The sequence below is a fragment of the Nyctereutes procyonoides genome, unplaced genomic scaffold (assembly GCF_905146905.1).
Source record: "Nyctereutes procyonoides isolate TBG_1078 unplaced genomic scaffold, NYPRO_anot_genome, whole genome shotgun sequence".
Classification (NCBI taxonomy): Eukaryota; Metazoa; Chordata; class Mammalia; order Carnivora; family Canidae; genus Nyctereutes; species Nyctereutes procyonoides.
In genome coordinates this window covers 58,142,000-58,168,464 of record NW_026575043.1, presented here as the reverse complement: position 1 = coordinate 58,168,464, position 26,465 = coordinate 58,142,000, and the positions used below count along the sequence as shown (strand labels likewise).

The 26,465-nt window shown below is 41.8% G+C and overlaps 1 protein-coding gene across 5 annotated transcripts; it reads right to left on the bottom strand.

Annotated features, from left to right (window-relative positions):
- Positions 1-777: 777 nt before the first annotated feature.
- On the bottom strand, positions 778-26,465 carry TCTN2 (tectonic family member 2). Of its 5 annotated transcripts, none has more exons than XM_055323199.1 (18): positions 26,286-26,465; positions 26,040-26,147; positions 25,491-25,579; positions 24,202-24,397; positions 21,283-21,383; positions 17,707-17,903; positions 17,124-17,250; positions 16,192-16,333; positions 14,872-14,937; positions 13,542-13,676; positions 13,213-13,290; positions 9,635-9,715; positions 8,703-8,814; positions 8,124-8,233; positions 2,223-2,373; positions 1,416-1,541; positions 1,221-1,309; positions 778-995 (listed from the first exon to the last, which is right to left on the bottom strand). In XM_055323199.1, exons 1-18 carry the CDS (start codon positions 26,365-26,367, stop codon positions 892-894), a joined length of 2,094 nt encoding a protein of 697 aa, XP_055179174.1. In that variant the 5' UTR covers positions 26,368-26,465; the 3' UTR covers positions 778-891. The 5 variants fall into 5 exon arrangements, 4 of the variants coding, with proteins under 4 accessions (XP_055179174.1, XP_055179175.1, XP_055179176.1 ...); XM_055323200.1 differs by lacking the exon at positions 8,124-8,233 and adding an exon at positions 5,210-5,316; XM_055323201.1 differs by having other exon boundaries at positions 25,503-25,579.

The window sequence follows — 26,465 nt, the reverse complement described above, 5'->3', positions numbered from 1 at the left end:
TGAAACATGACTAAATTTGTCTGGTCCACAAAGAAAACGCAGAGGTTTACCATGTGGCCATGATCGGGTTGTGGTTGAAGACATCCATTCATCCAGACCCACCCCTGCATCATGCTATCTGTCCTCTAGTAAGGAGCCACAGGAGGAATTTCTCTCAAGCCTCAACTAGGAAAAACTGTCCTTCATTGAGAACCAGTTTATTTTAAATCCATGGACCTATGATTCCTGTACGTAATCACACTTGGGTTTTTTTGTAAACTGAAAACTAAATTAGGAGTCTACCCTAGCTATATGCAAGGTCTTTGGTATGTGCTTCTTTTCTCTCCTGGTTTTGTTTTCCTCTCCTCCCAATATTACTTCCCCTCCCTCGGCCTCCACATCTTTCCTCATCCATTTATTTTGTGTGTGTGTGTATATATATATATACACAGAATAATACATACATTTTATAGTATATACATTTTGAAGGCTTTATGAATTTTTAATTCTTTCTTTGGAATAGGGGAAATTAACCAACAAGTTCAACAAAAATATATAAAAATGTAAAGAAAATACTAACTTTCCAAGGTAAGAATAACATGTGGACCAAAACTCCTGTGACTTCAGTCACTTGTGATACAGTAAAGCTTCTAATAACATTTATTTACACAGTTGACCCTCTTGTGCATTTTGCTCAGTCTGGTCCAGCAATGAGAATGTCTCTTCTGCATTGCCCTGCACATCTGAATAGTTACATATGTGAATTAAAGTAACAGTGCACTTGATAAAAAAAAAGAATTCTACAAAAATAAAGCACTGCATTTATTACAACTTTATAGAGAGGCACACAGGAGTAGGACAAATCACTGAAGTGAAAATCTGTGGTGTCTGTAAGAAGCCAGGTAGTAAATTTCAAGCTCTACATGTTCTGGTCCAGGGATTACTGAGAAATGCAGCTAATATGAAGAAGGATACCAATAGTAAGCCCTTGGCCACACACTGAGAATAAGGCTCCCCTGCAAGAAAATGAAGCAAAAATTCTTATTAACTTTTTGGGCAATTATTTAGGTAGAAATAAACCAAACCATAAGAGTGATAATTTCTAAGTGACAACCTTATTAGTAAATCATTGAAAACCCTTTCTATGTGTTTTAAGTTTCTGTGACATGTATGTATTTTTAAAAAATATCTTAGTTGGCAAAACATAATGATAACCCTTCCAGAAATCAGCTTTACCCTACCTTGATAATACCGGGTCAGTGGATATAGGAGTTGCGGCCAACACACCTCATTTCTGTTGCAGTCATACTCTGTAAAATTGATCTGGAATCTATGAAACATTTTAGAAGATTATAGTCAGCACAACAAAACACGTTTTCCAAGTACATATTTTTCTATTTCCTAAAAACATCAATTAAGGTTGTCAACTGGATTACCTTGACAGTGGGCGGGGTACCTGTGCAGGTATCTTAATAAACTGGACAGAAGCACTGACAGGGAGAAGGTCAGCCTTATCCTCACAGGTGAGCCCGCAGTGGAACTGCCAATTCACTGAGGAAAACCTGGGAGGACAGATCACGTAGCTAACACATCCAGCCTTCATTTCTAGTCTGGTAAGGGCATCAAGTGTAACTGCCCACAACAGTATAAACTGGGGTTCTCGTAAAGAAGGTTCAAATTCTACTAGTGCTTTTGCCCCCATTGACAATGTAAACTTCCCACTGTGTGCACAAGGAGAGAGAGTAGCATGGTGAACCTCACAGGCCAATCATCCCGCTACAACAGTAAACAGTAGTATAAGAACAAGAGCTAGCCATGCACACCATGTACACACACACATCATCACTCTCAGAAGAGTCCTATCTGCTGTGTTTGCCGGTCAACATCTGCCGTTTCTGCCTACCTAGCCTGCCATCCCCTTTCTTCCTCCCCTTCGGGAAGTCCCCTCCCCACAATACTCCCTGCTCAGCATCCATGGAGCATTATATTCCTGGATTTCATCTTTGCACCCCCTGAAGACTGTGCAGAATCCCTTACACATGGCTTCATAGATACCTGTGGGAACAAGTCACCATTAAGTCCACACAGATGATAACACAGTTCATTTATACATACAGTCATGTGGCTGATAATTAGAGTTTGTAAATATACAATCAGATTGTAAATTTGCATCTCCTTATTCTTTGGAGTACCTACAAGTTTGCTGACTCTCTAATCTACACTTATCCAAGATGCATCCCTACCTTGTCTGTACGCCAAGTATCTCCTGCTGAGTAATGCCTTCTACCGCACCAGCATCTGAGATGAGGATGCGGATGTGCAGTTGGGTGGGAATGTCCATGCAGCTGCCGTTCGCACCAACAGACGGATCTACTGTATCAGGGGCATCCACACCTACAGAAATGTCAAGTGCATTTTGGAAAGAATAATAACAGTTTACCTACAGTGCCATGATAGGGGGGGAAAGTGGGAAATGTTATTAGAATAGGAATCACAGGAACACGTCTTTCAACCCTAATAGGCTCTCAGTATTGTCACTCCAAAACTATGTTACCACCCCTCATGTTCAGAATGTTTCCTTGTATGGTAAGTCAGTCACTGGAATTTTAAAATCCCTGACCCACATCATGAAACCATAAATCCTAATTCAGTTCCCAAGCTCCAAGCTCACTCGAGGGTTTTAGCAGAAATACTACACAGTTGCAGTAAAACGCCACAAGACTGAGTCCATGCGGTCACTGTTCTAGTACAAGCCTTTAAGACATTTAAGGGCCCTGCTAACAACTTCAGTGAGTACAGATTAAATAGTGAAGAAGAATTTTCCTATTGTGTTGCCATAGGGTAACCCAATGGAAGAGAATGAAAGTGAGTAAGAAATTAATTTTCATTCATCTTGAAAACTGGCTCTTCAAGGGAAAAACAGTGATGCCAACTACAGGAGGTAGGGGCAAGTTGTAAGGGGCTGCTGGAGGGACTTGGAAGTCGGTGGCAGTTTCTTTGTGACTCCCAACTTCCTGTTCCTCAGTGCACGTGTTCAACATCTCTTCTATTTATCAACCAGGATCAGGGTTGATTTTGGCTTAGACACAACATAGAAGACAACTGCATCCACTTTGAAGGCATTGAGGTGTCAAATGTCATCACCTCAGCCTTCTTACCTAACCACCTTGGGTTCTCCATCTTCAAACCCCCCATTCTTTCTACTTAGGTACTTTACTGACTCCTTCCCTCCATCCCCTGGGCATTCCACAGCCATCCAGCTGGTCTGTGTGGCAAAGCCCAGGGACTGACAGGCCCCAACCTCTGGATTCTGTTTCCAAATGAAGATCTAACTCTGGGCCTAGTGACTTGAGCATGGGGCACAGGAGGATCAGTAAATCACAGCCTGAGAACCCCATGGCCTCCAGGACTCCTCTCAAAGTCAGAGAGTGATATGGGGCACTTCTGGCCCACAGATGTATTACATGATCCCTCACCCCCTAAATAGGGCAGGGGACCAGGGTGTCATAATGATCCAAACCAAATCACAAGGGGTGAGGAGAGCACAGGTACGTGTCTGGATGGTCCTCTGTTTGAACTCCAGGCTGCTGAGTGGAAGTGACCTAAGGGGGTATGGAAAGCAGGATCCAAAAAGCCGCATACCACCAGCTGGGCAGAGTTGCGGGGCACAGCAGTATCCTCAGTGACAGGAGGGGACTAGGAAAGCAGATACTGCAGAACCAATTCACTCTTTCTGGCCCCACAAGGCAATGAAGCAGTTTTTCTTCCGTTAGCACATTTACACAATCAAGATTCCCCTGATTTGCCAGCTGGGAAGATAGCAAAGAGACTGGAATGCTGGGTTTGTTTGGCTCCAGCTCTACCACGACAAACTGTGCCCTGGAGCTTCTGCACTGACAAGCTGAGTGAGCTGGAGCTCAATGGCCAGACAGATGTTTTAGATCGGAAGGTGAACTTGAGCCTGCTGTGGCAAGGCCCGGCCACTGCCTATGCCACATACATTCTACCTCCTCGCACTCTATCCCCTGCCAGCCCAAAGCTGCAAATGCCTCAGCCCAAAGGCACAGGACTCCAGTCTTTCAATCTGGCCTAGGTGGTGCCTGCTGTCCTTATCTGCTACACCTTAACTTCTTTCTATTTTAACAGCTGTGCTGAGAGACAATTCACACACCATACAATTCACCCAGTTAAAGTGTATAATTCAATGGTTTTCAGTATATTCACAGATTTGCACAGCCATCACCAAATTCCATTTTTATTGCCTCATAAAAAAACCCTCTACTCATTAGCAGTCACTCCTCACTTGCTCCCAAGTGCACCAGCCACTGGAGACCACCAATCTGCTTTCCATCCCTACGGGTCGGCCTGTTCTGGGCATTTTGTATCCATGGCAATGTGTCGTTAGTGATCATTTCTGTAGCTTCTTTCGCTCACCATCATGTTTTCAATCACCTTATTTTCTTTTGTTTAAGATTTTATGTACTTATTTGAGAGAGAGAGAGAGAGAGCACAGAGGGAGAGTGAGAAGGAGAAGCAAACTCCGCACTGAACGGAGAACCTGGCACGGGGCTCAATCCCAGGATGCTGAGATCAGATGCTTAACTGACTGAGCCACCCAGGGGCCCCCAAACACCTTTAAAAAAAAAAAATTCTATTTATTTATTCATGAGAGACACAGGGAGTGAGGCAGAGACACAGGCAGAGGGAGAAGCAGACTCCATGTAGGGAGCCGGATGCAGGACTGGATCTTGGGACTCCAGGATCACACCCCAGGCCGAAGGCAGGCGCTAAACTGCTGAACCACCCAGGCGTCCCAATCACCTTATTTTATATTAACAACACTGCTTTTATAAATTACAAACTCTGGTCTCAATTGCTCATATTCCTAGCAATCAAAATCAGCAATGCAAACTGAAATGCACTGAAAATCTTCAATCTTCATTTAGACTTTTACAAAGACTGTTAGCTCATAAAACAACCGGGTAATTTGAACTTCATGTGGATTTCCTCTCAAAAAACAAAAAAGGAAAAAAAATACAGAGAAAAAAAAAGCATAATGAATAAGAGGTAAAAGATGAGAAGAGCCTGCTGCCTGGACGGTTAACCTCTAAACAAATGTCAGTTGAGCCACAGTGAAGGAAAAAGACCCATTGCATGGGCTCCCACATACAGCCAGCACCATATACTCTCAGCAACAAGTTAGCTGCACATCTCTACAGCTTTGACTTACGTATTATTTCAAGCCAGCCGTCACTAGGATCATTGTAATCAGAGTTGCCTCTCATTGCAACATGAGTTGCTTGTATTAATGAATCAAGTAGTTCAACAGCATTCTCCCTATAAGAGAGTAAGACATGTCTCAGCATGTGACCAGCAGGTCTTATCCTGAAGTCCTTGCCAGGGAGTATTCAGGTTATGCTTGCGGGGTGCCCAAATAAAAACTGCCAGAGAAAGTGGCATTAAAAGCTGGTGGGGCATCTGTATTCTCTTCGATGGCCTTTCCAGGATGAACCTAAGCCACTAGGGGAAGACCTATGGAACCAATCTTTTAGGACTTTAAATGTTAGTAACCTATGGTGATACCATATAGTTCACAGACTCCATTGAGTTTTTTAAAACTTGGGGTAGATAAATCACATACCAAGTTACTAGGATAACTTTATGGGCCAGAGTTATCCAAGAGCAAAAGAACCTAACTATTCAGCTAGAATTTTGAGCCATAAAGATTAAGTGAAGATTAAGAATTGGAACTTATCAGCCACCTAGGTGGCTCAGTCAGTTGAGCATGAGACTCTTTATTTTGGCTCAGGTCATGATCTCAGGATCATGGGATCAAGCCCTACAGCTAGGTGTGAAGCCTCCTGGGGATTCTCTCTCTCCTTCTCCCACCTTCTCTCCCACTCTTAAAAAAAAAAAAAAAGAATTGGTATTTACCATCCCTCCTTTCCAATAATGTCATTGGCAGGTACAAACCTTATAAACTGCAGGGGAGACTCTGTGGACTCCAGCATTATTCCCCATGATCAGGAGCCTTGCTGGTAACTTTCACCTGTAGTCTACTTCCCTGCTTACTACCTCCCCCATCTTTTCCCTGCTTCCCAAAGGACTACACTACTCAGGATATGTTATAGATGAAATGGATGTAAGAATGTATATACTTAAAAACCACAACAAGATACCACTTCAGGCCTACTGGGATGACTCCTATCAAAAACAACAGAAAGCAAAAAAAAAAAAAAAAAAAAAAAAAAAACAACCACACAACAGAAAGCAATAAGTGTTGGGGAGGATTGGACAAAGTGGAACCCTCTCATGCTCCTGATAGGAATATAAAATGGTGCAGCCAATTAAAACAATGTGGTGATTCCTTGAAAAATTAAATACCTAATTACTATATGACCCAGCAATTCCACTGTTGGGTGATGCCCCAAATAACTAAAAGCAGGGACTCAAACAGAAAGTGGTATGGGAACATTCACAGCAGCACTATTCAACAGCCAAAGGTGGCAACTGCTCAAATGTTCACAACGGACGAGTGGATAAACAAAGTGTAGTACAGTCGCATGACAGAGCAGGATTCAGCCATAAAAGGGAGCAAAGCACGGACACCTGTGACAACACAGATGAGCCTCAAAAACATGAAGTGAGGGATCCCTGGGTGGCGCAGCAGTTTAGCGCCTGCCTTTGGCCCAGGGCGCGATCCTGGAGACCCGGAATCGAATCCCACATCAGGCTCCCGGTGCATGGAGCCTGCTTCTCCCTCTGCCTATGTCTCTGCCTCTCTCTCTCTCTCTCTATCATAAATTAAAAAAAAAAAAAAAAATTTAAAAAACATGAAGTGAAGTGGAAACAGCCAAACACAGAAAGTCACCTATCCTATGATTCCGTGTACGTGAAATGCCAGAACAGGTAAATCCCTAGAGACAGAGCACAGACTGCTGGTTGCCAGGGGCTGGGGAAGGGGAGGGGGGAATAATTAATGGGTACAGGCTTTCTTCTACAGAGATGAGAATGTTTTGGAACTAAATAGGGGTGGTGGTTGTACAACATTATGAATGCACTAAATGCCACTGGACTGTTTAACTTTATTGTTTGTTTGTTTGTTTGTTTTTATAAAATCTTTTTTTTTAAATTTTTATTTATTTATGATAGTCACAGAAAGAGAGAGGCAGAGGGAGAAGCAGGCTCCATGCACTGGGAGCCCGACGTGGGATTCGATCTCGGGTCTCCAGGATTGCACCCTGGGCCAAAGGCAGGCGCTAAACCGCTACGCCACCCAGGGATCCCTGTTTTTTGTTTTTTTTTTTTAAGATTTTATTTATTTGAAAGAGAGAAAGCACACACAAGCAGGGGCAGAGGGAGAGAGAGAAGCAGACTCCTCACTGAGCGGGGAGTCCAACATGGGGGCTCAATCCCAGGACTCTGAGATCATGACCTGAGCTGACTGACTGAGCCACCCAGGTCCCCCATGAACTATTTACTTTAAAATTATTAATTATGTCATATGAATTTCAGCTCAATTTTTTTAAAAATGCATATGCATATCCATAAAAACTTTCCAAATGCCATCCAAACAATTAAGTGCAAAATTCTTTATACACTATATAACAAGGCTTATGTATTCTTTACATATTAATCATACCAATTATATCTGCCTCATGACTTTTTCATTTTTCTAGGAGTATTGGGTTCCAACAATGAAGAGACTTCAGCTGAGCAACCGCATAAATATGGATGGAAGGGCTTTAGTCCCAAGAAAGAATTCTATTTTCTGGGATCCCTGGGTGGCGCAGCGGTTTGGTGCCTGCCTTTGGCCCAGGGCACAATCCTAGAGACCCGGGATCGAATGCCACATCGGGCTCCCAGTGCATGGAGCCTGCTTCTCCCTCTGCCTGTGTCTCTGCCTCTCTCTCTCTATCTGTGACTATCCTAAGTAAATAAAAATTAAAAAAAAAAAAAAATTAAAAAAAGAATTCTATTTTCCCTTATACCGATGTTTGAATCAATTCTTTTTTTTTTTTTTTTTTTTTTTTTAAATAGGGTCCACACTCAGGATAGAGCCCCACACTGTACTCAAACTCACAACCCTGAGATCAAAACCTGGGCTGAGGGATCCCTGGGTGGCTCAGCGCTTTGGCGCCTACCTTTTTGGCCCAGGGCGTGATCCTGGAGTCCCGGGATCGAGTCCCACGTCAGGCTCCCGGCATGGAGCCTGCTTCTCCCTCCTCCTGTGTCTCTGCCTCTTTCTCTCTCTCTATCACAAATAAAAATAAATAAATCTTTAAAAAAAACAAAAAACAAAAAACAAAAAAACAAAACCTGGGCTGAGATCAAGATTCAGACACTCAACCAACGGAACAATCTAGGCGCCCTTTAATCAGTTCTAAAGAAATTGTCCTTTGGGCACCTGTGTGGCTCAATGGTTTGGCACCCGTCTTGGGCTCAGGGAGTGATCCCAGGGTCCTGGGATCCCACATTGGGCTCCCTGCAGGGAGCCTGCCTCTGCTCCTGCCTACATCTCTGCCTTTCTCTGTGTGTCTCTCATGAATAAATAAAGAAAAAAGAAAGAAAGAAACTGTCCTTCCTGTCCACTACCACTTTTACACAAGATTTTTATTCAGACTATAGATTTTCACATTCATGTTGTCTTTAGTATTCATGCAGTGAATTCATTTTAAGCAAACCACTCAGAATGCAGGGAGATTCACCAAAGCAATGCTCACCTGAGTCGAGTACAGTTTTCATGGATCCCAACTTCTAAAAGACATCCAGATAGTGCATTTTCTCCAAATAAAATGGGTTTGAAAGTTGCTGATGTACACAAACCCCTTCCAGCTAGAAAATGAAAAGATTATCCTCTTACTATTTTTGGTAAATTAAAGTTAAGGAATACTTCAAAGTTTTTCTTGGAAAACAGAAAACAATCAGCAGAAATAAAGTTCTAGTTTTCTAGAGAACTGAGGTCATTGTTACTCTAATCCTTTCAAAGCTGAATAAAGGTGCCTCTCTGTATCAGAATACCTGGACCAGGATCAATGGTTTATTCTGAGCAAGAAAGTTAATGCCTGTGGCAGATGCAGGTAATCACCACCAGTGCAAAGATTTTCCATAGTCTGGAACAAAGCTATGGTCATATCTCCAATTAGTGCCATCTTGGGCTACAGGCAACAATGACAAGAGACTCTCCACCCAACTATATATATATTTATAAATTTATATATCTATATATAAATTTGAAAGAGAGAGTGAGCATGAGCGGGAGGAGGGGCAGAGGGGGAGAGAATCTCCAGCAGACTTCCTGATCGCAGAGCAGAACTCAGGGCTTGATCTCACAACCTTAAGATCATGACCTGAGCCAAAATCAAGAAGTCAGATGCTCAACCAACTAAGCCACCCAAGTGCCCCAGCCAACTCCATATTTAAATCTCTCTTACAAATAACCATCACTTCAGGAGCAAACAATGTCAAAGTTAAAAACAAACCTGAAAAAAAAGGTGTAGAAGCACGATCTCCTCCACCCTCCCTGCCACCCCCACTCCAGCTAAATAAACCAACTGGAATTTAAAGTGATTAAGTACTTGATTAGATTCAAAATAAGGCCATATTTTCAATTCTAGTTTATCAAAGAGCAAACCATATTACCAAACCAGATTACCTGATTGCCAAAGGTATAAAGTTGTCACATTATTCATCTTGTTGGTATTTAGAGCTCGAACAGGCTTGCCAAGTTGGTATCCTAGACAAAGGCAATAATGAGAAGTAGCTAAAGTTAACCTAACACAGCAAGTGCTACCTCGTCAGATAGTATAAAAGAGGAATACACAACGAAAGGAAACACACAGGAAAAGCGAAGTCAGAATACACTTGAGAGAAGATACCATCTTCATTCATTTTCTTTTGTTTTTTTTTTAACAAAGATATTTATGTGATTTTTTTAAGAAAAATTTAAAAAATAAAATCTGAAAAGGAAGGAGCAGGCAGGAGTCAGTCCTAGGCCCCTCACACCAGGGAATCAGCTGCAGAGCAGGCCAGGGTACCCCGCTGAGTGATCACTACTACTGGACACAGGGGCTTTGAAAGGAGACTTAGACCAAAGCAACCTTTCAGTAGTTCACTGGCAAATCAGTTCCACTCCTGGTCTGATTCAGGTCCTATTCCCGTTGTCTCCTATTTACCTGCCTTACTGCTTCCACCTTTTTGTTATGAAAATGTTCACATATACACTAAAGTTGAAAGGAATACCACCCACAATCAACAACCATGAATATCTAGCCATATTTGTCTTCTCTATATTACAGAAGCATCTACATACATATTTATTTTTAGCAAGACCTTTTAAAAATAAGTTGTAGACTTAACACTTCACCTCTAAAAGCTCCTGAAATTAAGCAACACAGTCTCCTGAAATTAAGGCTATTCTTCTAAATAACCATCATACCAGTATTTCTCCTGAGAAAATTAATAATTCCTTATAATCAAATCATATCTAGCTCATACTTCTATTTCCTCATGTCCCCAAAACCTGTTTTAGAGCTATTTCTACAAACCAAGATGCAATCAGGGTTCATGCATGGTGTTCATGTTTCCCACGTTACCTCTCAGCATTCCTGGACAAGCGGCCTCCCCACAGGCCGCTCCTCTGCCCCTGCCCACCTCCGCCTGGGACTCATTCCTGCCTCCTTGGCCGCCCCCGGGTTATTCCTGTTCCCAGCCCACACTATCTACTTCCCGAGGTACAATCTCCTCCACACAGCCCAAAATAGAAACTTGCCGAGGGCAGAACTCTGCTTTTTCTCCAGCACTTCTGAGATCAGAACCAGCAGTACTAGATACTTAACACACGTCCTTAAGAATGGGAAGCTTAGGTGGATGGTGGTCAACATTCCACTTCTCTGAAGTTCTAGAGTATCCATCCTTTGCCCAGCACTCATTTATTATCTTGTATTCTTCTGTGTTGCTTCTGTGACCTGATGCTGTCTTTCCAATTAAGAGAGTTAATTCCTGGGATCCCTGGGTGGCGCAGCGGTTTGGCGCCTGCCTTTGGCCCAGAGCGCGATCCTGGAGACCCAGGATCGAATCCCACGTCGGGCTCCCGGTGCATGGAGCCTGCTTCTCCCTCTGCCTGTGTCTCTGCCTCTCTCTCTCTCTCTCTCTGTGACTATCATAAATAAATTAAAAAAAAAAAAAGGAATTAACTCTCTTTTTTTTTTTAATTATATTTTATTTATTTATTTATTTATGATAGTCACAGAGAGAGAGAGAGAGGCAGAGACACAGGCAGAGGGAGAAGCAGGCTCCATGCACCGGGAGCCCGACGTGGGATTCGATCCCGGGTCGCCAGAATCGTGCCCTGGGCCAAAGGCAGGCGCCAAACCGCTGCGCCACCCAGGGATCCCGAGAGTTAATTCCTTGAGAATAAGCCCCACATTGTATACTCCTCCTAAAACCCTTCCTGCCTCAGAAGGTGCTAGAGAATGAATAGCTGTATATACACACAAACTATTTCACAAGCTCATCAGTTCTGGCTTGTAATCAACTTAATCTTTTTTGACAAGGGCATCAACATTTTTCACATTTTCTGATGGTGTTTCTCAGAAAATCCTGTGAAATTAAATTATGAAATGAAAACTCTTACATCCCAGAAGACTGCTTTGAAATCCAACAATAAAACCCAAAACTCCACATTAACAAATACACTAAAATCTTATTTAAAAGTTATATATATATAAAATGGATCATGCATTATTATATCAATTTATACAAAGACTGAAAAATCATGCAAACGAAAAATTTAAAGTTATTCCTTTGTGGTTACTTACTGCCTGATTAAGAATAGTAAAAAAGAAGGGACAAGGGAAGCCTGGGTGGCTCAGCGGTTGAGCGTCTGCCTTTGGCCCAGAGGGTGATCCTGGGGTCCTGGGATCAAGTCCCATATCAGGCTCCCTGCATGAAGCCTGCCTCTCCCTATGCCTAAGTCTCTGGACTCTCTCTCTGTGTCTCTCATTAATAAATAAAGTGTTTGAAAAAAAATGATTAAAAAAAAAAACAGGAAGGGACAAGTTTGTAAAAAACAATGATATTTTATCCAACATATATTTACTGAACACGTACTATGGTCTAAGTCAGTGCTGCCCAACAGGAATATAACCCAAACCACATATGTGACTTTAAAATATGACACATTTTTAGAATTTTTTAGACGTTAAAAAAATGTTTCTAGTAGTTTCTCATTAAAAAAAGAGAAAAAGTAGATGAAGTTAATTTGAATAATGTATTTTATTCAACTCAATATATCTAAGTATCATTTCCATATATGCCACTGGCCACATTGCATGGTTAGCAGCTGGCATGTTGGATATGAAGTTCTCCCTAATGTTTTAGGTGCTGAGGAGGCAACAGTGAATTAAAGAAGCAAATAAACATACAACAAATCCAGTGATGCTATATTTGTACATAATTACAAAATGTGCAGCATGACTGTTCACAGTCCCAGTGAAGTCTTTCCATGGATCCCAGGTTAGGAATTCATCTTCCATAGCTTCTTATTCCTTAAAAAAGCTAATTTTACCAACACTTCAAAAGAATTACTTTTTTTTTTTCCCCAAAAGACTAGTACCTAATGAGAAAGAATGTTTTGCATTTACAACAACTTGTAACTATCTAGGACACTTCATGTAAAACAACAACACAAAGGGATGCCTGGGTGGCTCAGGGGTTGAGTGTCTGCCTTCGGCTCAGGGCGTGATCCCGGAATCCCAGGATCGAGTCCCACATCGGGCTTCCTGCATGGAGCCTGCTTCTCCCTCTGCCTATGTCTCTGCCTCTCTCTCTGGTTCTCTCTTGAATAAATAAATAAAATCCTAAAAATAAAAAAATAAAATAAAATAACCCATGGGATGCCTGGGTGGCTCAGCAGTTGAGTGTCTGCCTTTGACTCAGGGCATGATCCTGGAGTCCCGGAATTGAGTCCCACATCCGGCTTCCTGCATGGAGCCTGCTTCTACCTCTGCCTATGTTTCTGCCTCTCTGTCTTTATGTCTCTCACGAATAAATAAGTAACATCTTAAAAAAAAAAGTTGTTGTCAGAAAAAGAATACAGTGTCACAAAAAACAAAGAGAAAGGTTAGAGTCACAAACTAAAATTATAGAGTTACTTAACAATCATCATAGTAGTACAAGAGTATTGAATCGAAATATGTTTGTAGGATCAGCAGTTGACATATACTGTCTTACCTGGATTTCCAGAAAATTCCTCTTCATTATCACTATTATAGCTTAAAAATTTTACTGTAAATCTCTGTGTCATGATCCCTAGAAATAAAACAAAATAAAAATATAATGTGCACCATTTCACTAGGAAGAGAAATTATCCCCCACAGTGTTATTTTCTTTACCGTATAATTACATTTTGACATGCAAAAGAAAAAAAGTGTTCTCTTAAATCACAAATACAAATAAGAAACAAGTCTGACTTAGTTTTACATGTAATAATTATGAGAAACTTAAAGAAAGAATAAAATGTTTTAAACTGAATACATTCCCACTGCCCTCAACAAAGTTACCTTTTTGGTGGGCATTAATTTCTGCCCTAATAATTTTGACATTTATTTCGCTGATTGTATTATTATTCCATCTGAAAATATAATGTTCTTCCACGTTCACGTTTCTGGAGGTTGATTCATTGCTGAAAAGTATTTCTACAAATAAAAAAATGCTTTCATAAATTAATGACCCTCCTTGGGTTCAAGTCTATTACTGTCCCCATCAAATCAGCATTGGCCACCTCCTCTACAACATCACAATATCCTGGGTGAGGTCTGCCCTTCCTTTCTATTTCTGTACCCCCAGAATGCGGCTCATAGCACAATACAGAGCACACACTCAAAAGAATGTCAAAAATGAAGGACTACAGAATGTCAGGCCCTTAAGAGCAGAGGCCTGCTATGTAGCTCACTACTATATTGTAGGTACTTTTTTTTTATTGTAGGTACTTTGCTAAGGTTTGATAAATGAATAAATTTGAGAATTATGACACATTGTAAAGAAACACAAATATCTTTCATTAACAACAAAAATCTTGGTAATATTAGTGAAACTCTGAATAACTTGTTTAGCTGCATCAGAATGCAAAGTTTAGGGTGCCTGGGTAGCTCAGTTGGTTGAGCATCTGCTTTCAGCTCAGGTCATGATTCCAAGGTCCTGGGATCAAGTCCCACATTGGGCATCCCACTCAGTGGAGAGTCTGCCTCTCTCTCTCTCCCCCCTGCTCGTGCTCTCTCAATCTCTCTCAAGTAAATAAATAAAATCTTTAAAAAAAAAAAAAAACTGCAAAGTTTAGTTATTAAAAAAAGGGGGGGGGATGCTGGGTGGCTCAGCAGTTGAGCATCTGCCTTTGGCTCAGGGCAAGATCCCAGAGTCCTGGATCAAGTCCCGCAAGAGACTCCCTGTGTAGAGCCTGCCTCTCCCTCTGCGTGTGTCTCTGTGTCTCTGCCTCTCTGCCTCTCTCTCTCTCTCTCTCTCTCTCTCTCTCTGGCTCTCATGAATAAATAATAAATAAAATTTTAAATAAATAAATAAGAAAAAGAAGAAAAGAGAGCAAGAAGCATAAATGTTGGCTCCCTGAAAAATATTTCAGAAAATGTTCACAGGCCCTGAAAACTAGCAGAGACCCTGGAGTCCACATTAACTCACAGCTGTGAGGAGCTGGCTCCAGGGCACAAATATTGCTCTGAAACAAGGCAACAGGGAACAGGGAAGAAATAAAATTCTAACTGTTGTGAACCTCTGTAAATTCCTAATAAAAATGTATTTTCCCTCTAGGACTACATATTACTTATAAGAAATGAACTACATATTTCTGTAGAAGTAATATAAAAGCATGAATTCAAATACCTGTACTGGTGATGAATTTGTCTGGGTCGGCTGCTTCCTCATAGATTACTTTTGGTTGAACGATGCCTAAAAAGATAAAGAAGTTAGCCTCCAGAAGACAACATGGCCCAACACGATCATATTTACTTATTCAAGTGAAAGCTTACCAGGAAAATACAGTAATTGTGTCTGACCTATGTGCCAGCTACAAAACTCTCTCGCTCCCAAAATGCCAATCATGGGAATCCCACTGTTCTTGGCATCCGGTAATGACTAAGGAAGAGATTCCAAAGTCAGTGACAGTGACCCGGAGAGCTACTCTCCTACAGGAACAAATATGCAGTCCACTGCCAGCGGGAATGGAAGACGGTGTGCTTGCTTTAGGAGCGGTCTGGAGTTTCCTCACCACATGACTTGGCAATCCCACTACTGGGGATACAACCAAGAGAGATGCAAATGGGTGCCCACACAGACACTTGTACATGGGCATTCATAGCAGCACAACCACAACTATCAAAAGCAGGAAACAACCCAAATGCCCAACAAAGGATGAACAGATGATGTATGTGGCCCATATATTCACAGGATGGAACAGGACTTAGCCATAAAAAGGAATGGAGTTCTGATCCATGCCACAGCGAGAATGAGCCTTGCAAACATGATGCTAAGTGAAAAAAGCCAAACACAAAAGACCACATATTATAGGATTCCTTTTATATGAAAAGTCCAGAACAAGCCAATCCAGAGACAGAAAGGGGATGAGTGGTCACTAGGGGTTGGGGTACAGGGTCTCCTTTAGGGAGAGGAAAATGTTTTGGAACTAAACAGAGGTGGTAGTTGCACAGCACTGTGAAGGTACTAAATGCCACTATCTATACACTTTAACATGGTTAATTTTATGTTATATGAAGCTTACCTCCATTTTTAAAGAACTAATATGCAATGTGTTGCCCTAAGGAACTGGACTTTTTCTGAAGAAAACATTTTCCTCAATTGACAGTTGAAATATTTAAAGTTGATCCAGCAGAAGTGATTCATATCCTCATGAGATCAGTTTATGTAGACAGACACTCAGGTCTGTGTTCTTTTCTTTTCTTTCTTTCTTTCTTTTTTTTTTTTTTTTTTTGTAAAGCATTATTCATTATTCATTTGAGAGAGAAAGAGAACACTCAAGGAGAGGGGCAGAGGGAGAGGCAGAGAAGCAGACTTCCTGCTGAGCAGGGAACCTGATGCAGGGATCTATCACAGGACCGTGAGATCATGACATGAGCCAAAATCAAGACTCAGTCATTTAACCGAATGAGGCGCCCTGTGTTCTTTTCTCAAACCAATGTAACATACCTCCTACGGCACCATTCTTGATCTTCACATTGGTAATATCATCTTGCTCTTGGTATACGTCCAAATTAGTAGCACACAGAACATCAAAATTCTGAAGGAATGCCACTGGCGCATCCTGCAGGCACTGCCCAGCCAGGGACACCTGGGTGAGGGGAAATCCCAACAGGGCTATGACCTCTCTTCAAAGCACAAAATATAGGTCAGTGTCTTATACAGGCATTCTTTCTGCACTCTTCTCCTATTGCTGGGTTAGTTTCAACAATAATGAGTTCACTGACTAGATGGCCAACAAATAAAATATTTAGTTAATTTGCTAATCAAACTCTGGAAGCTACTGGTTGAGGAGCAGAAATATTTAACAGAAACAAAGAAAACACCCTGCTCCATTTACTTTGCAGAAACATGATTATATTCAACTTAATCTTTCTCTCCCTTGGGACAACCAGATTTTTGTTAAAACCATTAAAATGGATTCCCTGAACAGTGAAGAGAGATGGTTTAGACTCTTACGTTTTCTTCCCACAAATATTTTTTCCTCATGATTTTGGACTTAAAAAAAAAGATTTCATATAAAATTCTCTAGCCTTGAGATATTTCTCAAAGTTGTGGAATATTAAATTATATACTTCTAGCTTACTAAAAATTGGCTGTTAAAACTAACAGAAGTTCAGAATGGTAGTTATTTCCATGGAAATTTATAGAATGTCTTTTAGTTGGTAAGTTCACTCTGAGATGTAGCAGAGATGGTGGCTAATCTAAGATGGACTGTTAAAAATAAAATCCACAGACCATAAAGAATTGAGTCCCTGGGAAGTCCACAGGAGAAAAATAAGTAACTTAGGGTAACATTTTTAAGAGCAGTATAAGTTAAATTAACAACAGGATGGGAAAAAATTTTAAAGACTCTAGCACATTAAAATGGAAATTATTACCTGCGGAATGGTCAAATATGCCTTGTCTAGAGTCATGACTGGATCTCCTTGTTTGTAACCGAAGTCTGAAAAGTCTCTGTAATCAGTATGCAGATGTACTTCAGAGGCAATATGCTGCCTAGAGGAACTGGAAATCAATGAGAAGGATTATCACTAATATTTGCAGCTAGGAAAAATTCTTCTTTTAATTTTTGTTTTACTTTTTTTAATTACAAAAATAATATGTGGGCTAAAAGCCACAGAATTGTACACTTGAAAGTGGCTGGTGGCAAATTTTGTTACATGAATTCTACTTCAACAATAATAATAATAAAGTGGTAAAATTTCAACATTATGGAAAGGTACAAGAAAGGGAATCAAGACCCCCGGGAGACCACCACTCCTTTCTCAAACCCAGATAATCACTATTAGCTGTTGGCGGTATCAACCAATTTATTTTCAGTGAGGCCCAATTCTTTCAAATACTTAATACAAAATAAACCTGCTAATGGAACTCTAGAACTGAATGGCAAATCGAGGAAGTCAGGGCTATATGGGCCCAGGAGAGGTCATGAGCACCCAAGGGCTGCACCCCAACACGCACACAGAGCCGTCATAGAAGTAGCCCAGGAAGGGTGAGTTGGCCAGCGAGGACTGAACACACAGGAACGGGAACCAGCCTGGGGTCCGGTAGGGCTCCTGCACAGAGCACAGCTGGTCAAACTGAGGATTGACGTCACCTCCAAAGACGCCGGTGAAACAGGCCTCTCTGAACAGCTCTGTTAGATCTGACGAGCATTCCTTAGGAGGAAATATAGAGCAGCAGTGAGTAGACAGAAGCTTCTGCAGTGCCCGTTGTCAGCTCTTGGCAGAGCAGTACACCACTGAAGAAGCACAGAACAAATCTCCATCCAGCGTACTGGTGCTTTGTGCTCACACAAAGTAAAATGCTGCTATAATCTATTTTTAAAAGATATTTATTTGAGAGAGAGAAACAGAGATAGTGAGAGAGAGCATGAGCAGGCAGGAGAAAGAGAAACAGGCTCCCCACTGAGCAAGGAGCAGAAGGTGAGGCCCAATCCCAGGATCCTGGGATCATGACCTGAGCCCAAGGCAGAAGCTTAACCAACTAAGCCACCCAGGCGTCCCTCCTGCTGGAATTTCTTCATCAATTCCCTATGAGCCTCCAAGTCAGGAATTTCAAACCTTCCAGGGAACCACATCCTTACTCGGAACATAGTATGTGTCCACCAAAAAAAAAAAAAAAAAAAAGAAGACGACGACAAGAGAATATGGAATAGACTCCAAATGGGGAATAAAACAGAGTAAACTTCTCTTTTTGATTGTCATCACCATCCAAATCCTTAGAATCCTAAAGAAACTTTATGTTGGGGCAAATAGTCCATACTCTATAAAATCCTTAATTATGGGGATCCCTGGGTGGCGCAGCAGTTTGGCGCCTGCCTTTGGCCCAGGGCACGATCCTGGAGACCCGGGATCGAATCCCACGTCGGGCTCCCGGTGCGTGGAGCCTGCTTCTCCCTCTGCCTGTGTCTCTGCCTCTCTCTCTCTCTGTGACTATCATAAAATAAAAAAAAAATTAAAAAAAAAAATCCTTAATTAAGGCCCTCGCCATATCAGAACACAACCCAATCAATGTGATCAAGAAGTGACTTTATTCCTATATTCTGTTATTCATCCATATTCTTCCTTGTTTCATACAGGATTGAGAGTTAAAAGTTAATTATGTCCTGAATCCCTTGTTTACTGACAATAGAAAAGTAAATTTTAAATAAGAACAATTCAATTAAAAAATTGACCATGTTTAAAGCAGTAAGTAGCAGCCCCCCGAAGACATCACTGATCCAGAAGACTAAGCAATGCCAGCGGTTGGTGCTGTCTACATCGATACCAAATAGGACAAACATGCAAGAAGTTAGAAATAGGACACAGTACTGCAGTCTGGAAGAAAGAGGAAGAGAACACCATTTTAACAGTTCTATTAATACTGACTTATGATGTTCCTTATTTTTAAATTAAATATAATTGTTATTATAAGTACAATTCTTAGTATGAGAATTACAATATAAATGAAGGCCCTAAACTTTGCTTTTCTGCTTTTTCCTTTTCTGTTTTGTAAAACCAACCACAACATAATTGCACTCAACCGTAAATGGGGGTGACTAGGGCCCCAGCAAACATGCCTCTTTTGCATCTCTTAAACCTCAAAGAAGGATTAGAAAGATGTATTTGGATTGGGCAATGGTTTCCTAGATATGGCACTAAAAGCACAAGCAACAAAAGAAAAAATGGATCAATCAGACTTCAGCAAATTAAGAAACTCTTGGGCTTCAAATGACACCAACAAGAAAGTGGGCAACCTACCCAACAGGGGACGTTTGTTGCAAATCACATACCTGATTTGGGACTAGTAACCAGAAGGTATAATGAACTCTTACAGTTTAACAATAAAAAGGCAACCCAGTTTAAAAATGGGCAAAGGGTCTACAATAGACATTTCTTCAAAGATATAGGAATGGCCAGGAAGCACATGAGAAGATGATCAACATTATCTTGCTACTACAGAAATGCAAATCAGGGGCGCCTGGGTGCCTTAATTGGTGAAGTGGCTGCCTTAGGCTCAAGTCATGGTCTCAGGGTCCTGGGATCGAGTTCCACATCAGGCTCCCTGCTCAGTGGGGAATCTGCTTCTCCCTCTCCCTCTGCTGCTCCCCATAACACTGCGTCAGCTATGAAACACTGTACTCGGGATCCCTGGGTGGCACAGCGGTTTGGCGCCTGCCTTTGGCCCAGGGCGCGATCCTGGAGACCCGGGATTGAATCCCACGTCAGGCTCCCGGTGCATGGAGCCTGCTTCTCCCTCTGCCTATGTCTCTGCCTCTCTCTCCCTCAATCTGTGACTATCATAAACAAATAAAAATTAAAAAAAAAGAAACACTGTACTCCTTTCTGTCAAATAAATACATAAAATCAAAAGAAAGAAAAGGGAAGAAAGAAAAGAACAAAGAAAGAAAGAAAGAAAGAAAGAAAGAAAGAAAGAAAGAAAGAAAGAAAGAAAGAAAGAAGGCAAATCAAAATCATAATGAAATACCACTTCACACTCTCTAGAATGGCTGTAATCAAAAAGATTATTATAACAAATGAAGGTGAGGACATGGGAAAAAAATTGCAGCCTCATTCTGCTGATGAGAACGTAAAATGGAGGAACCACTTTGGAAAAGTGAAACATACAGTTGCCATAGAGCAGAGCAATCCCACTCCTAGGTACTATACCCAAGAGAAATGGAAACACATGTCCAAATAAAAATTTGCATACAAATGTTTACAGAAGCTTTATTCATAACAGCCAAAAAGCAAAAGCAATCCAAATGTCCATCATCTGAAACACGGATTGGCAATGTATTGCCATTGCATGGCAATGGCATCCATTGCATGGATAGACCAATGCAAGGGTCTGACCATCAGTATAATCAAACCCATGGGACAGAAGCAAGGCATTTTAGAGTAGGGTTGCAATGGGGTGTGACTTGGCCATTAGGAACACACCACTGACACCTGCCACAACGTGGAACCCTTTAAAACAGATGCCTAGTAAAAGAAGCCAGACACAGAATGCTACCACCTGTAGGAATCCATTTACATGCAATGTCCAGAACAGGCAAATCCATAAGCCAGAGAGCAGATGAAGAGTGGCCCAGGGATGAGCACTGGGAACAGAAGTTGCAGAAGGACACAAAAAAGTGTTCTTTCTGAGATGATGAAAATGTTCTCAAATTAGGTCATGGGGAGGGTTGTACACCTACCTTTACACATTCACCAAAAAAAATAAAAATAAAAATAAAATCACTGAACCAGTATCTTTTCCTTCTTTTTGATCTTTCCATAAAGGCTTCTCAATAAGATAGTAAATAAATACCACCCCCTCGGTATAATCGTCTCAATTGTGACTTTATCCAAAGAGATACATTTTTTTGCTTCCAAAACTAGACTGATGGGACTAGGTAAGAAAACTCATTTTGAAAACAATCTGCAGCACAAAACACAATCTGAGTTTTCACAGCCCATCCATCAAAAAGCTGGGGGTGGGGAACTGCTGGTATTGTCCACATGCTCTCGGGCGGGCATCAGAACTTTTGAATCAGTCATTGGCAGGGCATACCTGGTCACAGCAGCAGCGAACGTCACAGGCGTTGGCTGTCAGATTACAAGGGCAGGGACCAAGGGGCTGATACACCTGGCTGGGAATAACAGTCACATTCTCTGAAAAGTACAACAACAGAAACACTGCGTCAGCTATGAAACACTGAGGAAGCACTGCCACATTTTTTTGACACTCAAAAGAAAGCTGAACCATTGTTTTACTAATCACCAGGACCAAATATTACACAGTAAGGAATCCCTGAGCTATGTGTAAACCCTATCTGAGGCCTGTTATCTGCTACTCCAACAAAGACCCAAATATAGGAAAATAGGCTAGTTACAATAAATGGAAAGTCATGGTTGATCTTAAAGATAATTAAGTGACTAAAATTTACAAGTTGGGATAAATATAACGCAGATTTTATTTTTCAACATGCTGAAGAATCACTTTTCATAACACGGACTGACATTAAGCATTGAGTCCTTCAAATTCATTACCTCTTCCAGCAGATAAAACCAAAGCCACGGTGACATTTCAGACAGCTTATCTGGGCCTATTTGGCCACAAGATTATTTCTAATCATGCTACCTGTTCAGCCTCATGTCCCATTGCACCACAAACCCAACTCTTCACATCCTTTTTCTGGTTCAAGTGTGAAAGTGTAGGGGAAATTAATAATTTTTACATGGATTGGAAAAGGATTATGTTATATTGCATTTCAACCTCCTAACTCAGAATCCAGAGAGTAATCTTTCCAGTTTCTCTGCAATAATTTATCAGGTAAAATTTTAAGTCTGCTGAATTTTGTGTTTTGTTTTTTTTTTTTAAAGTAGGCTCCACACCCAGCACGTAGCCCAATGCGGAGCTTAAATTCACGACTGTGAGATCAAGACCTGAGCCAAGATCAAGGGACAGATGCTTAACCAACTGAGCCACCCAAGTGGCCCCTGAATTTCACTTTTGCCCCAAGATTTGGTACATGTTGAAAACTATGTAGCAATTACTTCTTCAGATTCTATGTAACAGTTAACTTCAATGTGACAGTTGAAGCATCTAAAGATCAGCTAATTACATAGTCTATGCTATATAATGGTAGAACCCCAGTAAGTCAATGCGTCAGGAATGAGAAGGTCTGAGTAACAGATTATGTTACTCAGGCCAGGCAAGGGTCTGACCATCAGTGTAATCAAACCCATGGGACAGAAACAAGGCATTTTAGAGTAGGGTTTTACTATATGATATATAGATAGATGCCTGTATATCTATCTATATGTCTCCTATGCCATTTGCTAGCTTACTGTTACTAGGCATACCACATACCTCCTATCTGTCCTTCCATCCTTTTTCTTGTTCTGAGCTCTGTGTGACTGGGTGCAAAATGTTTCATACCTTCATGGGGTCAAAGCAGACATCTCATAATTACTAATATACAAAGACTCTAATTTTCCTAAGTTTGGCTATTTGTACAAAGACATTCTGAGATATTACCTAAATATAGTTAAGCATATTTTTTAAAAGAAAAAAGGCCACTACTTTAAATGGTATAGCTAATCCCTCTCATAGTTTTAAGCACCCACAGAATATTATTGTTTTGTTTTGAATTTTAGATATTAGAAAATGTTTTTCTTCTAAAAACAAAACTTTAAACCTTTAATTAGGTCACAGATTCACATGTCCAAAAAAGAGGATCTAAAAAAGGTACACAATGAAGTCCTCACAGCCAGCCCCTTCCTGTTCCCACATCCCTCTCCAAAACGGTCCCACATGGTTAGGTTCTCAGAGAGCCTTCCAGAACTTCTTTATGCAAATATAAATATATATTCTTACTCCATGCTATATGTACCCATCTGTATCTGCTTTCCACAGTTGGAGATTTATCTTGGAGATCTTTCCATGCTGGCACAATGAGGGCAGAGTAGCCGGCTGAATGGCACTGTCTTAACTTACCTAATCCTCCTCCACTTCCAAAATCACAAGGAGGACCACAGTGAGGTGATAGAAGTACCAGTGTGAGAGTCTCAAAGTGACAGACCTTTGCTATTAAGGAGGAACACATCTCCCTTCATTCCGGATGATCATAAAGGCAAGAAATGCTAGAGGTGGTTGCAGGACATAGGGAACATGGCGATGGCACCATTGGCACATCTACATTCTCTTGTTCTCAGAACACTGCCATGTTAATGTCCAAAAACATGTGATATCTGCTATAGTGCTAGTTATACATCATAAGCTAGAAGTGCCTTAAATTCCATCAGTAAGAGACTAGTCAAACAATGGTATCGCCACACAAGGGAATACTATGCAGCTCTTAAAAAAAATAGGTGAAACTACATTTATATGGAATTTATTTTTAAAAGGTATAGAATAGAATAGTAAATTGCATGTTATTAGTGCATGTGTGTGTATTGTTTTTAAACAAAAGAATATCACACGCCAAAAAAAAAAAAAAAAAAGAATATCACACGCCTCCATAAGCGGAAATTAAGAGGCTGCCTCTGAAAAGGGATCTGGCAGGCAACTTTGACTGAAAATTTACTGTGGGTTTTCGGTTTGTTTTGTAAACTTCATTAATCTTTCCCTCATTTCTTTTTTGTTGTTGTTGTTTTTGGTTTTAAGATGGAGTCACAAGAATCAATACACAGAAACAAACTTCTCTTTCTCCCTTGAAGGTAATCTACAAGGATATGAACAATAGCACAAAATAAAATAGGTCTTAATTAAGTAAAATAGTACAAATTATAAATTTCTAAAATAAGAAAATTAAGCAAAAAGGAAGTATGTTTAGAAAGGTAAAATTGTTTTTTTTTTGTTTTGTTTTGTTTTTTTAGAAAGGTAAAATTGATTCAAGAGCAGAGTGCACAGATTGCGTGTCATATGCTTATAATCTGACAGAAAATGTCTGGCATGAATGTTTTTATTGTCAAAGACTTTACTAACCTGATGCATTATGGGCCAAAGAAGAGTTGGCATAAATTTCCACTCGAATGAGCAGATGTGCTAAGCAGGATGAATTGCGAGATGCTGAAACCAGAAGAGTCTGGACAATACACGGGGACTCTGAGAAGGAATCCGTCTCATTAGAGAAACACCTTTGCAGACCCCTCTTCAACCTCACTGTCACATCCAACGCATTCTGAAAGGAAAACGTGCTGTCCCTTTTAAAGTGACTCAACAATAAATAAATAAATAAATAAATAAATAAATAAAGTGACTCAACATAGCACGAATAATTCTAAGAACACATAATGGAAAACACAATACATATCAGCTTCAGTTCACTTGACAACAGGAGAACTATATACAAAGATCACATCATTCTGTTTGATCCTACCCTGTAAACCTGGGCAATATGCAAGCCCTGATTCCTAATCCTCAGTTTAACAGAAAAGCAAGCAACTTTTGGAGAGTTAGAGAAGCCTAAACATAGGTCTGTCAGGTAAATTAACTCAGTATGCCCAGCACCTTTTTAGCGACTTTATCATCCTACCAGCATATCAGCAGATGAAATACACACAAAAGTCAATGAAAACAGCCCTAGTTCCTGCGGTATAAGCAAAGTCTGCCTTTCTCAGCCTTTATCTCCAGATTTGATGTCTTGCACATACTAGGCACTCAATAAAACATTTATTAAATGGAAGATATTTAACTCCTCTGGGCTTGAGTATTCTTTTTTTATTTTTTTTATTTTTTAGTTTATTTATGATAGACAGAGAGAGAGAGAGAGAGAGAGGCAGAGACACAGGCAGAGGGAGAAGCAGGCTCCATGCACCGGGAGCCTGACGTGGGATTCGATCCCGGGTCTCCAGGATCGCGCCCTGGGCCAAAGGCAGGCGCTAAACCACTGCACCACCCAGGGATCCCTGGGCTTGAGTATTCTTACATGTAAGATCAGAGCTGGGTGAGGCCAGTGGCTTATGAAGATTTTTGAGTCATGGATCCATTTGATAATCTGATGTGAGCTGGCAACCCTCTCCTCAGAAAAATGCAGGCACACAAATAACATTACAGACAATTTCAGAGGGTTCACAAACTTCTTGAAACTCATCCAAGGATCCCTGAATCTAGGGTGAGCCCCACTGAGTTGGGTGGGTGTCCACTGGAACTGATAACCTACAGTTTCATGGTAGTTCCAAGCAGAGGGAAAACTATGTATCTTGACCAACCAAGAAAGCCCTGCAGAAACACTAACTGCAGGTGTCCATGAGTGCTAACCGAGGACATTTTACCTCTGACCTTACCACGCTAGGGGTCACAGTCAAGCTCCATTCTCCTGTCTCATTAGTCAGCACTCCACAAGCAGGAACCGGTAATAACCCTATAGGAGAGAAGATTAGGATGCAAGGCGGGATTAGGATGCAGCTAAGGGGGTGCATGCATGCTGGACTCAGGCTCCCTAGGAGGGAATGAGGATTGGGCCGTTCATAAGCTGTGCGACTTTGGACAAGTGACAACCTCTCTGAACTGCAGGGTCTTCATTTGTTAAAGGACATGAAAGGATATTACTGTTCTCACGAGGAAAATACGGTGATGCACCTAAAGCACAGGGGAAGGACAGCTCAGTGGATGCTAGCCATGGCGGCCCCAAGCTCGCTTTCACCGAACCCTTCGGTCGGCCAGCGGTGGTCCGCAGCGGCCCCCCATCCCTGCTCCCACGCCGACTCTGCAGTGGCCGGCGGCCGGCGCCGCGAGGATGCCACCTCCCAGGATGCCACGTGGCCAGGCTCCGTGGGCCGCCCAGCCCCCACCCTCCCCACAGGAAGGGCCGGACTCTTTACCCTCCTTGTCTTGCAGCAGGGCCAGGGACACGGTCACATCCTCGGTGCGTCCGACCAGGGACGCGCTGGCCGCGGGGCCGGTCATGCGGATGAAAGCTGGGATGAAAACTAGGCGGGAAAGAAGGGGAAGGGTGGATTTACTAGCTGCAAGGACTCCGTGAGGGGTCCCAAGTCTGGCCCCTGAAACGCCTCGTTCCCAACCCCGCCCCCGCCCCGGCCTGCAGGCCCCGGCCCTGCGGTACACACCCAGGTCCCCCCACAGCGGCCTCAGGACGCCCTGCAGAACGAGAAGCCCCAGGAGCAGGGGGGCCCGCGGCGGCAAGCCCATGCCTGAGGCCTGGGGGCTCGCTTCACGGAACCGCGCCGACCTCGGAAGCCCGGGAGCTCGGCCGCCCGGGCCCGCGCCGCCCGGCCGCCGCCATCTTG